This window comes from Vanessa atalanta, chromosome 6 (assembly GCF_905147765.1).
Source record: "Vanessa atalanta chromosome 6, ilVanAtal1.2, whole genome shotgun sequence".
NCBI classification, from domain to species: domain Eukaryota; kingdom Metazoa; phylum Arthropoda; class Insecta; order Lepidoptera; family Nymphalidae; genus Vanessa; species Vanessa atalanta.
Genome location: NC_061876.1, coordinates 11,396,237 through 11,410,013, shown reverse-complemented (window position 1 = coordinate 11,410,013; position 13,777 = coordinate 11,396,237). Strand labels below are relative to the sequence as shown.

At 30.0% G+C, this 13,777-nt stretch overlaps 1 protein-coding gene across 1 annotated transcript; it reads right to left on the bottom strand.

The window, feature by feature from the left end:
* Positions 1 to 8,538: 8,538 nt before the first annotated feature.
* LOC125064900 (28S rRNA (cytosine-C(5))-methyltransferase) lies at positions 8,539 to 13,507 on the bottom strand. The gene is made up of 6 exons (XM_047672209.1): positions 13,271 to 13,507; positions 12,930 to 13,185; positions 11,637 to 11,899; positions 11,082 to 11,195; positions 10,533 to 10,707; positions 8,539 to 9,884 (listed from the first exon to the last, which is right to left on the bottom strand). Exons 1-6 carry the CDS (start codon positions 13,391 to 13,393, stop codon positions 8,566 to 8,568), a joined length of 2,250 nt encoding a protein of 749 aa, XP_047528165.1. The 5' UTR covers positions 13,394 to 13,507; the 3' UTR covers positions 8,539 to 8,565.
* Between the last annotated feature and the right edge of the window lie 270 nt (positions 13,508 to 13,777).

Below are 13,777 nucleotides of genomic sequence, written 5' to 3'. Positions count from 1 at the left end.
TTGTTAAATAATAAATGTTTTTACTAATTTCTACATTTGACAGTAAAAATATTAATTTATCATTTTTAAAACTATATTCAACGATTTATAGAAACATTAAATTATTTTAATTAAAATAAAACATTAACAATAACTTGGATAAAAAAAAGGTAACCCGACACAACATTAAATATTAAAGTCGTTTTCAAAGTTCTTCATCTTAATATTGATTTTATTTTGAGTTAAAATATATTCGGCTGGCGTTTATTCATTTAAGATCGACCAGATAAAGATAACGAGTTCAGCCCTAGCCGCATGACTAAGTAACTGTAGTCACGATTTTCTTTAGAATTATTTAATTTCGATACTTAAGTAGTTTGTGAGTAATTTATGAACCATAAAAATAATATGATTCACTCGCATTTACAAAAAAACTAGTTATCAAGAAAATTATTACAAATTAGTGTTACGTTAACTTTTTTAATTTCGTAAATTGTTTAAGACTTAAATAATGAAATCCTACATTTTTAATAGCATAAAAAAAGCGTATTAATAAATTATTAGTATTAGTATGCACAATTTTAGCAGTATAACAAAGCAAGTATTTAATTTAATTTAATTTAAAAAATAAAACTAGTCAGAATTAGAATTTAAAAGTAACCTAGTAGGTTACTTAATAGTTTTAGCAATTAAATGCTTACTTACCACAGCCGCAGACGCCATTGGTTCTTCAGAAGTCATGAACTACCTTTTGGAACACTGAGAACGTACTGATAATCACAGTTAATCACAAAGCTTAATATTACATCGAACGTATCAAAGTAAGCATCAGAACGTATGGCCGAGATTTGCCGCCAAAACAAAGCATTCCCTATTCACGATCGCCCTACTTTTGCTGAAATAATTACTGATTTAACACTTATTGGCATAAATCGTTGGCCCACTATGGTATGGGCATTATTATTTTAATAAAATGTGTGTGAAAGGAGTTTGAACGGCATAGTCGTCCGGTTATGTTTTGAGAAAGGGATCGAGTGACTGTTCTGTGGTGGTAGCGAGGCGGGGTGGCGGCCACCGCCCCCGTGTACGTTCTAGCGGCGCGTGTGCTTTACAATAATGGATTTAATTGTTTTGTGCTCCTTTTTTATATAACGATTTCATACACATTTTAGTTCATTATTATTAATGTATTAACTTTAATAACATGGAAGTACATATAACAAAATATAATAAGAAGGTATGAAATACTGCATTGTTGATGGATTAATACTTTTTTTTAACCATTATGTCTAAAGAAGTTTACACATTTTTTTAAATATATAATTTATTATATAAAACTTTAATTTATAATATCGATAGGATACGGTCTTGCCGTTTTTGTAAACATTCTCGGTCAATTGGTCGTGGTTATGTATAGGGCTAGATTGTACTTTTTATTTCACGTGGCGTGCTCATATTTTTTACGTTAACTGTTATTTGGTAATTATTATATAATGTTTAATAATTTTAGGTAATTTGTTGCACGTATTGAAATGTATAATAAACAAAAGAGTAAATTTCAAGTAGTTTTTTATAAAAAAATATAGAAAAATTATATTTACATACGAATTATCAAGAATTAAATAATAATTTCAAATTAACAACATTAAATATTTTTAATGCAAATTGATAAAATAAAATTGATGAAGATGGATGGTTGATGGTAGTTTACAAACATATCACGCGATATTTTAAATTTATCATCAACATGATAACATTAAGACAAATCATTTCACCTAATGGACATTGGTCCAAGGTCTAGTCTGCTCGGCTGCAACTCTTGAGGTCTTAGGTTAAAACTAAAATTAAAAAAGAGTACCTCCATTTCTATTTAAGATTAAATTTTAATTCTTAGTCTCAATTTAGTCTTAACTAATTTATTAATAAATTTTAAACCATTCAATTTCGTAGTGTTCATCAAAGACATATCTTTGCTTACGATATGTGTGAAAGAGGCTTTATCGAATAACGTACTAGGGACAGAGTTAGTAGTTACAATCTTATGACATTTTTAGATTGATGTTTTGTAATTATATAATGAACTGTGCACTTTTTTATGTAATTAATTAATAAAATTATACGAAACAATTAAAAAAAATAATTAATATTATTTCCGAAATATGTCACACTTTGACTAACTTACGGTTATTATATACTATTTTTAAATGATTTCTTTGACAATATTAAATTGATTTATTCAGACGTTAAATTAATGTGATTTTCACGTTTCAACGAACACGCAAGGTGACTTGTTAAGTTCTTCGAATCGGCTTTGCATCTGTTTTAATATAAAAAAAAAAATAGAGAGTTTGTTTGTTCGAACGCGCTAGTCGTGTACTGCCTGTCAGATGTGAAAAACTCTTTTTGCGTTAACTTTAAATACTATTCATATATTATTATTATATTATTGAGGACGGTGTTACCGCCTATTAATTACATATTCTAACTCTAAGCAGCAATACTTTGTATTATTGTGTTCCAGTTCAAAGGGTCAGTGAACTAGTGTGACAGGCACAATATACATGATTAACATCTTAGTTTAGATTGGTGGTGCATTGGCGATATAGGTACGGCTAATACTGGCTATAATTATAAAAATTATATCGGCTTACAACACCAATGTTTATGGGTGCCACTCCCTTACGTCCATTCGTGACTCCATTCACCCACTCGTGAAAAAACAGTACCTACAATACAGAATAGACGCAAGTAAAATCGCGAGACGTAACTAAACAAATGTACAAATATTTATTCGAATTATAACACAATAATATGTAAAAAATAATGATTTACCAAATCCCTAATATTAATGTTCGGTTAAGACTTCAAAGGTCAGTCTTAAAGGGAATTTATAACGTTATGTAAACTTAACTAAGTTACTGAAACAAGAAGTGTTATTAATATATAGGAACTATATTTGATTTGAAAACAAGTTTATTTAATAGTTGATTACAGGATGATAATAAGATTGAAAGTACCAAGCCGCTATTTTGTTGAAAGTTCTAAACCTCAAAAAAGGAGTTCCTTAGCCCAGCAGTTGGATATAAACTGTTAACTGTAATTGACTGTTATACTTAATTTTAAAGGCATCATAGATGGGTAGACAAGAATATACTCATATATTATATTTGCATTCACAAAAGCTGCATGTTTTGAGTAGTTTTATATCGGTACATTATTTAAATTATATATATTTTTCTATATTGAGCGTGCAAAGTTAGAGCAAAGTGTGCATAATAATAACCAATTATACGGTAATTCTTCTTATTGCGTTCAAGTAGGTACTTTCCATACATACGTGCCACACATATTTGCATAAACGATACAATTTCTAACTGCTTATTGTATTTATTACATTATATGTAGACGTATAATTAGGCTAATGTCGAAGATTATTTACTTAAAAAAAAAACGTATATTATTTAGCGAGTTTATCTTATTTTTCAAAACTGCACGTGTTTGTAGTTATGATTTTTTTTAGGAAGTCTACGAGCCTTTTGACCTTGTAATGATTCAGATTCAATCATACGCTGGCTTAGCATGAAATGTGAATCACTTTACGATGACAATAAGCTGGTAACTAAATGTAATTATATTGGCTTACAAACCCTTTTGACCGAACACTGTAGTAGGGTGTTGATTTTGAACTGTAGGTTTGCCTGTTTAAAGCGCCGCCGCTACTCGCAGCAGGGTAAAATAGTTGTAAGCAGATATTTCGTAGCACATTCGTAGCTCTCGTAGCGTTTTTAATGAAGGGCGATAAATATTAGACACGTTGGTATTTATCTATTTTATAACTGCATGAAAGGTAAAATAGTTAATCAATAATAAAAAACAAACATTGCTGATATTATGAAAACAAACCTATTATGCTGAAGTAGGAAAATATGTAAACAGTGCACGGAATGATTTACAAAATCACACAGCAACTACAGTCAACGAGTTAGTAGATATGCATATTAGGTATCCGAGCCGTTATGTCCCAGTGGTTACTAGACGTGAATCTTAATCGATAATTCTGAGTTGGAACCCGCAGTAAGTGCCATTGCATTCCGATTCTAATTTTTTATTTTTTATTCGTGGAAGGAAAACATCGTGAGGAAACGTGCACGTGGTGGATCAGAGTTTGCAACGTGGTAGAGTAAGATCCAAACCATTTTCGCAAAAGTGCTTAATACTAGATACCCTTGAGTTTTATGATTTTTGTCTGGATTCGAACCCGCAACATTAATCCACAAACAGACGCACTTGTCCCATCACAAGATCATTTAAAACGTAGGTATAAATTTTATAACTATTCATTTGATGGGTGTCATCGATATAAAGGGAGCCAATAACGGAAGCTTTAAACCATTAAATATATTGTCAAGCTAATATAAGCTTTCTACGTTGGCAGTAAAACATAATTTCGAATGTTAATTATTAAAAAGTATTGGTGACATGCGGTGACTGACACTGTCATAATAATTGCGCATCCGTTCGTGATTGGTTGGCGTATACAGTAAGCATATAGCGCCGCCCATCTGCGTGACACGCCCAGCATCTCGTTGCTAGGCAATAGAAGTTGTTGACTGAGAAGTATTAGCCTATATGCTATTTATGTCAAACGCATATATCTTGGCAATCTCTGCAGAAATAAACAATTTCAATATCACGTTATTTTTACACGAAAAAAGGGCAGATCATAATTTTTCTAACTTAGATACAAGCACTATCTAATTTAGAAAAATTATGATCTTTATTATACCTAATTCTATTTTAAAATACTTTAGGTACTTCGAAAATCTAGATGAAATGAACTGTTAGGAATATAATATTTAAAAAATACAGTAAAATTGTCTATGACTAAATCTCAAAAATATGCCAGAAGGCTATGTCAGAGGGTTTACGCCGTGGAACATACTGTAATAATAATTATTAAAGTATATATCAACATTTTAAAATCAATATAAACTTTACTTGACCAGTTTTGTAACTTTGACGGGTATGTATTTCCGAACGCAATTATAACAAGCGCATATAATTTGTTTGTATGTGATAATTCCGTTTCCTATTAATTTAAATTAGGTGTCTTCTTTTAATCGTAGCATGATGCACTTGACAAATCTCTTGTGTATGTAAATATTATTCGAATACATTATGTGTGTGTATCATAACACATCTATAAATATTATATATTACTTATAACTAAAACTGCTCTTTCATAAAAAAAATCTTTTCATTGGTTCTGTTTTGCGTAAGTAGGTCCAATTTAATAATAACTATTTTACAGCTTGTATACAACTTTAGCTGTTAGTATGTATGTGGGTCAAGACTTGTTCCAAGAAAATTATTGAACTGAACTGCACACTTTTGGAGCTGATGACTGGTATACAATCAAACCTTTCGTGTTATTAGTTTCAGTTAAATACAATTTTGGTTATAAGAACAACTTTATAAAAAGAGTAAAGGAGGAGAAAGCTTGGAGCTATGCTGCCCCAATGCGGTTTGGTGGATACACATGTGGTAGAAATTCAATGAAATTTAACACGTGTAGTCAACGTGTGGCTTCGTCACGTTGTTTTTGACGAGTTGAATTATACATACAAATTTATCCATCTATAAATTCAGTGGTGCTTGTCGGGGCTTAAACCCGCAATTAGGTATGGCTTAAGATGCCCACCTTCTAAATTAAAAAAAAAGCCATTTGATCTTATTTATACTAATAAAAAAGTAAGTTATATACTAATTTTATATTAACATTTTATTTGGTATTTGTCCTGAATAAATATCCACTTGTCTTAATTGTTTTAATGTTCATTCTTAATTAGTATTTCATGCTGCGATTTAGGTCACAATAAATTCGTTTCGAGGTTAATTTTATTATTTTGTAACTTTGATTTCACGTCCTTGAGCCAATTCGGGGTCTGTACGTTTAACTTCTACGTTAGCACAGACGATAAACGCTAATGAAAAGATAATTGTTAAAAAAACTGCTTAGATAAAAAAATATATCAATATCTACTGTATTGCAAGCACGTTTTTATTTTATAATGAGCAGGTATTTACAGAAAAGATATAAGTAATTAGAAAGTAATATCAACGCTTTTTTCTTAAATAAATTATTTAATGAGTATGTTCTTATTAACACCTAGGTATTATAAATGCACATATCTGTTTTTTTTTGTAAAATTATATTCAAAAGCTTCTATTAGCTTCTATTAGCCTACTTGAATAAAGTATAATTTGATTCTGACTGCCATATTGGATGTTTATGGAAATAATATAGTTATGTTATTGATTATTACTAACAATCACATGGCTCAATTGTCAGTCTGCTTTTGCCATTTTATGTTAGTTACTAGATAATTCTTTTTTTTATGTTATAGGGGGCAAACGAGCAGGAGGCTCATCTGATGAAAAGTGATTACATGACATCTGCAACATCGGGACTTGCAGGTGGGTGGTGCGGGCCATACCATCAGGTAGTCTATTTACCGGTCTGGTAGTATTTCGTGATACGTAAGTTAAGTCGTTTTTGAGAGACCTAAAAAAGTTTAATTAAATATGTATCTGTAGCTTGTTTTAGGGTCAAATAATATCAAACATGTTGTATATTGTTAACGATTAAATATTAAGCACTAAATGCCGTTTTAAAATACCTTATACCTTTATTATAACATTTTTAAACGCACATAGTTGACTTTTGATGCCTATTGATAAATTTTAAAAGTACAGTATAGAAGTGTTGAGGATTTATGATATTTTTGTATTCTTGCAAGTTTTAATTAAACGTTATCTGATAATATGTCGGGGGCAAATATTGCAGCTGAATTTCAATCTATTTCTACGAGCAAGTCATTTTTCTATTTATATTAGTTTTAGTAGTAGCTTATAGTTTAGCAAATTCAGGTTATTTCCTGACTTTTGCCAATTTTTCGATAGCTTCTGTTCAAATTATTTGAGACGGGAATATTCTTTATCAAACGATATAAATTTTATAAATATATAGGTACATTATAAACATATATTTTTTTTATATTAAGCCCAATCTTATAGTTTGTGCCCACTGACCATGCAACGTGCTTTTTTATATACTTACCGATTGAACTGCGATGGACTTCAAAGGATAATAGGTTTTAAAAAGTATAGTTATATATATAATTTCAATGAACGTCATATGTATTCGTCCCACCTCAATCTTAACTAGACTACCTATTTATTGTTAAACTCAATCTCAACACAAGTTTATAGTTGAAAAAAAGAATTAAATTTTAGTACTTATGTAATAAAATAATGTAGTCATTTTATAAAGGCGTCGCTAGCCTACATTAAAAAAAAAACTTTGTAATATTTTATTACCATTTAAATACATGTTAATCATAAATCTACAATATGCGGTTAGATTGATCGTTCGAAATGGAGTCGCACGACTCCGTGACACGAAAACAAGCGTGTAGCAGCAACGATATATTTTTTATTAGTGTTTAAAATGTAACCTATTACATACTTGGTAGAGTTCACGGGTTTTAACAGTTAAGTAGGTGACTACATTAAATATTTATTTCTCTAAAGAGTTATATATTACCTACCTTGTACCTACTATATCTACATGCCATTTTTTTTTTTTGATATCAACATGTGATAAACATGTTTTTAACAATTTTTTAATCTAAGCGAAAAATACGTACGTATATAGAGTATTTGGTTCGATATCTTTATTAGTAACTTTGCGTATACATTAGCTTTTAAGATAGAAAATATATTCCTATTTACGATATGTGTGTACATAACTATTAAGTTTTAACAAAATCGATGATCTCGCCAGAATGCAATTCAGAATATGACGATAATATTTAAACGATTTTTTGAATGAAAAAATAATTTAGTTTTATGGTAACTCCCTAAAAGCCACATTAATTAAGAATGGGCTGTTATTTCTAAATCACAAACAGATTTTATTTTAATTATTTCTATAGACGTATAGACAAACGTGAATTAGTGGACGGCATAGATACAGGGGAACTAAGTTGTTGTAACGTTTGATAAACTCCTATGAAGTGATAACATATGTTCGTAAGTCTTCGTTTACTGCTGGGCCTCCTCTCCCTCTGAGGAGAAGGTTCGGAGCATATTCCAGCACGCTGCTCCAATGCGGCTTGGTGGAATACACATGTGGCAGAATTTCGTTGAAATTAGACACATGCAGGTTTCCTCACGATGTTTTCCTTCACTGCCGAGCACAAGATGAATTATAAACATCTTTCTTTTTCTTCTTGGCAAACAATAAATAAGTGTACTGCTTATATATTGAATGAAGGTGGTTTACAGAAATTCACATTTTATAATATGCAATAGGATTAAAATCATCATTTTGCCTCTTTTAATATTCTTAGGTTTCGGTATACAATTCACGTATGATAAGCCGCATTAATCAAATTTGAAATCTGATATAAACGTATAATATACATCAAAACTATTATCAAATAATTAAAATAGAAAAATAATTTGATTCAATTACGTTTTTTATTAGAGTTTAGAAAAATATAAAATAAAATACTTTTTAAATTACAACTCTTTGCGTTTTTTTTTCTTTTTTGGAGCTGCATCCTCTGCACTAATGTCAATTGTTTCGGAATTATCGACATGTTTATTCGATTTTTTTTTTCTCTTTTTATTCAAATTATCAACATTTTCATCTTCATTTAATTTTTTGTCGGTTTTTTCATTGACTTCATCGGAATTTTCTGTTAAATGATGCGTTTTGTCTTTCTTTTTCTTCTTTTTTGTTTTTATGGGCTCTTCATTGTTATCAGTTATAGTGATGTCATTAACGTTATCTTCGTGGATTTCAATATTATATTTTTTACTTGCCTTTTTACTCAAACGTTCTTCATTTGTTATATCAGCTGAAAATTCCTCATTACTTTTTCGTTTTTTCTTCTTCTTAGTTTCTGTTGTTTCATTTATATTTTCTGGCTCGTCAGTGTACACGCTGTTCTCCTGGTTTTCTTTTAAATCTATTGTCGATTCTATATTAGATTTTCGTTTTTTCTTATTTTTCATTATTTCATTGTTATCATTTAAACTATCAGAATCCTTAATTTCTATATCTTCATGCTTTACAACTTGTTGTTCAGATGTTGATGCTTCTTCGTTGATTTTCTTTTTTTTCTTCTTTTTCTTCGTTTCTACATCATTACATTCCTCATTCACCGCAGACATGATTTCAGTATTATCTACGTTATCTTCATTTGACATTCCTAAAACTTCCTTCTTTTTCTTTTTACGTTTTTCTAATAATTTTGGTTCATCTTCATTTTGCACAGCAGACTCTTCTTCGATATTTGAGGCAAGACAATCAGTATCTTCTACATTAAATTTCTTTTTCTTCTTCTTTTTATTATTGTCCTTTTCTTCTGTTTCAATTTCAGAGAGCATATCGGTTTCTTCTGTAACTTTTATAACAGTGTCTTCGTTTTTCATTTTATTGTGATTTTTCGCCTCTACTGCACTTTCCTGTGACTTTTCCATATCTTTAGGATCCCTGTCTAAGACTGCTAAGAAAAAGCCGGTAGTGAAATCTGAATTTGGAACCGCATATAGACATCTTGTTCCCATGCTGCCATACATCCCGGAACCGAAATTATTCCATTGACCCTTTAGAAGTTCTTTCACGTCTTGCACTCGCCATTTGGCTCTCGAAGTTTTAACGACGTTTGTTATGACCCTTTCATTTTCTTCGGGAAATAGTGAACAAGTACTGTATACTATTCGTTTTGCGTTTGGAAACGAATTCATTGCGTGCTTTAAGAACTTTTCTTGGAGTGAAGTTAGTCTAGCTAATCTTGTGTCCTCGATATAGTTGTGTACATGGAGATCCATACCTAAGAGGAAAAGGATAGCAAATGTACTTTATTTAACACCATAAAATATCACATAATTAATTAAACATGTACTTATTCTATTGAGTAATTTAAGTTATGTATTATGTCTTATAGATATCTAGTTTATGAAGAATTACTTGGTCATCTGTCACTGTTTAACAGTTAAAGATTAAGGCAAATGATGTTAAGCAAAGTTAGATTTAATAATATAATATTATATGAATACATAATATAATAAGTAATATTATAAGCTAACTAGATTCTGATCGCTTCGCAAGGCATAAATTGAAACACTATGTCTTAAATGCTGGCACCATTATGTTTATTTATTCAGCAATAAATAAAATTAATAGTTCTATTTTAATTAATTAAATAAATTCCATTGGCGCCAACATTTCTTACATCTATAATATTTATAAATTATCTGTTACTCAATCTATCATTTTTTGTTAGTTCAAACAATAACTAATGAACTCATGACCTGGACAGTGTCAACAGTTTGAAAACAAAACAATTTATTTATTTTTCCACATATTAATTGACCTTTATCAGAAAATCGAGCGTGATAGATTTAAAAACAAGCAAATACACAATTTTCTCCTCGTTTATCTATCAGTAAGTTAGAACACTTCATTTTTTTCAGCTTACCTGATCCTGAACAACTAGGATCCAGAAGAATGTATTCAACATCGTCACAATCACCTCTTCTTATTTCTAGCGAGTCTTTATGTAGGGTCTCTACGCATTTTGAACCCGTTCTCTCCACAAAATCACAAAGAGTTTTGTACCTGTCTTCATTTCTTTCGACGGCGTAAATTTTACCCTGTTAAATAAAATAAAATTAAAAAAGCCATATTGATTATAAAAAGTTACTTTTCTATTGTTATATAGGTGTATTCAATTTTAATTTACGTAATACTGCAATTATTTTTGATAAATTTTAAGGATTTTAACAAAGTTCGGTATTCATTAAAAGAACTGACTAGACAATTTGATACGCCCAAGTATGTATCATCTACTATATACTTTGTATTGTTATTTGTTAGTTGGAAAGGAAAGTAATTTTGTAATTATGGCGGCGCATTGTCTTTCAGTCATAGAGTACACCAACCATATGGTGTTGCCAGACTACCTTCCATAGTTCAATTAAAAAGGACTAGTTACAAATATCATAAATAAAATACAATAATTATTTACCTGATTTCTTAAATACGCCGCCAATTGGGTAGTTTTCATACCGGGAGCTGCACACATGTCCAACACCGTGCTTCCTGTTGGCGGCGCCAAGAGATGCACTGCGAGAGCCGTGGCCTAAACGTAGGTTAATTAATGATTAAGATAATCAAGTAATATACGCCATTAACAAATAAAAAAATGAAAGCATATTGAAAAAGTCATTTATGTTCAATCCTAAAAAATACAACTTAAACTAAACCTCAACTATGATGTTGGATTAAAATAAAAGTAAAAATCAAAATAAATAGACACTTATTAAAGCATGTTAGTCTACAAATTATGAAAATACTAAGCAATATTTTATTTATATCAACTGATCTCAAACTCTAACACAAATGATAGTAAATAAGTCTGTTTCCAATTTCCTTTTTTGATAACACTGAAGCTCGTAAATAACTACCAAACAAAACTACTACTTGTCAAATGATTATCATAAGAAAATAGGAGAGAAAACGACACTGAACTGTTTTGTCTTATGCTTAGCTTTTTTACTAATAGATCATTATAATAACTTACCTTATCTTGCAATATAATTTGATTTTCCAAATACAAATCATGTTCATGTAGTTTGGTTCCCGGTGCGAATACGAACATGGTCTTGATGTGATAATCTTGAGTAAAGTCATATTCTGTTAGTCTTTGAATTTGCTGCAAATAATCATCGTACGTTCCTGATGTGCATCTAATGAACTTGTAGCCTTCATCTTGAAAGGCCCTGATCGCATCTGAAGTGGCTAACAGGTTTGTATTTATTCTCACATAGCGAGGTCTGCGAACAACTGAACAAGTGATCATTAGTAATATGTACTATTGTGCTCTACTAATATACATCTAGTTTTTTGTTATATTTATAATACTTATTTTAACTCGTAAGAACAAAAAGATTGTTTGTGTACAAAACAATAAAAAAAGTGTATCCTACTCATTTCAAAGAAATTGTCTAAGATAAGTGTTAAAAAAACTTAAGATGGCTTAAAAATACCTGAATACATTTGACAACAATGTTTTTCGGTCTACACCAAGTACTGCAATTCATACAGTTAAAACTTTTTAGATTGTATTGGAATTTCTGATAGTACCATGCATACAATAGGTGATACATTCACAAGTAGTATCAGAAAATTAGATATAAATAAAATAAAGAGGTATTGCAATGCATACAGAGTTTTAGCTAGTAAGTTATAAATCCACCAAGTATTTAATTTATTCTGTTTCTCTATTTATTATGGTTATGATATGATATAAACTACTTTTATTTCATTTCCTAAATATATTTATCTACTAAATAAAAGAGGTTATTATAAATAAACTATTTATTTGCACTTAAATACATACTTTGTGATACAAAGACATTTTTTGGTAGTAATACTGAACAAAAGTGCAGCGGAATGTTTAAGACACTGAAACATGATCAATCCTGTTTCACATTTAATGAACTTTTTTCTGGCTCAGTTATTGGTTTATAATCATGTTGATCAATTTCATTGCCATGCTCATCATACTCTTTTTCATGATACGCTTTATAGGCATAAAGACATATTATTATATTCACTACAACTACTGCTGAAACAACAGACCAGCAAGTTCGTATAAATGTGTCTACAGGATAGTAGTCAGTTAGCATGTGACGAACACCAAAGAATGCTACAAATGGCAATGTAAACATGGCAACACTGTACAAAAATAAATTTGCCAATGCCAAAGCAGCCATCCGTGTTTGTTTCGGTATCAGAGGACCCTCTTTATTTTCAGCCATTGTGCTGTACTATATTGCAGAATTAATCTGTAAAAGAAAAAAAAAAAAATTACCTTTAGATTTCAAGTCATCCTGTTGTTCTGGTATGATTTTTTCTAACTGCTCTTTATAAGACAATATTGTTAGCTCAGGTTTGCTTTTTCCCGGCAATGCCTTTTTTCCATAAAGCAATTCGGCGGCTAAAACTTTTGCCAGCCAAGGATCTAAACGCGGTTCTTTTGTCAAAATTTCACAAGTCTCAAAAATCTTTTCTATATCGACAGCATGTTTAATAGTTTCTGTTATGAGGGCGTAAAGCACATTAGTTCTCTGCAAATACATATAATTTATACAAGTTTCCCTTCAAACTTTAATATATATTAAGTTTTATTTATATTTTTATACATATACTTACAAAATGCCTAAGTTTTTCGTCGTACAACAAAGTTTTAACACTGCCACCTTCTGTATAAGCTTTCTTAAAAATATTTGCCGCTACTTTATAATGTCTGGGAACTTTAACTGAATGCTCAAACATTTTATGCAAAATACATAACGTCGCTATAACCTTCAATGACAAATCTCAAGTCCTAAATATCCAAAATTTAAAATTTTTATCACGAGTTATATGTCATTGATATTTTTTTCGACATTGCCATAATTTAGGTTAAGATTCATTCGAGTTAATTTCTCAATAAAACAATACAAAAACTAATATTTAGCTCTAAAACCATTTTGAATATTAACAAAATTAAAGGATAGTTTTTCCTTTGTAATAAGATTTGATAACATTAATAAATTCAAAAAAACAATATTTTATTTCTGAATTGAATTAGTCTTAACTTAATTCATAAATTGACGATTATTATTGTGTATTTAAACCATTATGAAATTTCAATATTATGATTATTTATTGATCTAC

Bases quoted from the DNA above. Each gene is read 5' to 3' on its own strand.
- LOC125064900 (XM_047672209.1), bottom strand. From the start codon at position 13,393: ATGTTTGAGCATTCAGTTAAAGTTCCCAGACATTATAAAGTAGCGGCA. The intron at 11,900-12,929 runs GTAATTTTTTTT...TCACTTGTTCAG, and splicing joins GGATGACTTGAAATCTAAAG to TTGTTCGCAGACCTCGCTAT. The intron at 11,196-11,636 runs GTAAGTTATTAT...ACCTACGTTTAG, and splicing joins AAATTATATTGCAAGATAAG to GCCACGGCTCTCGCAGTGCA.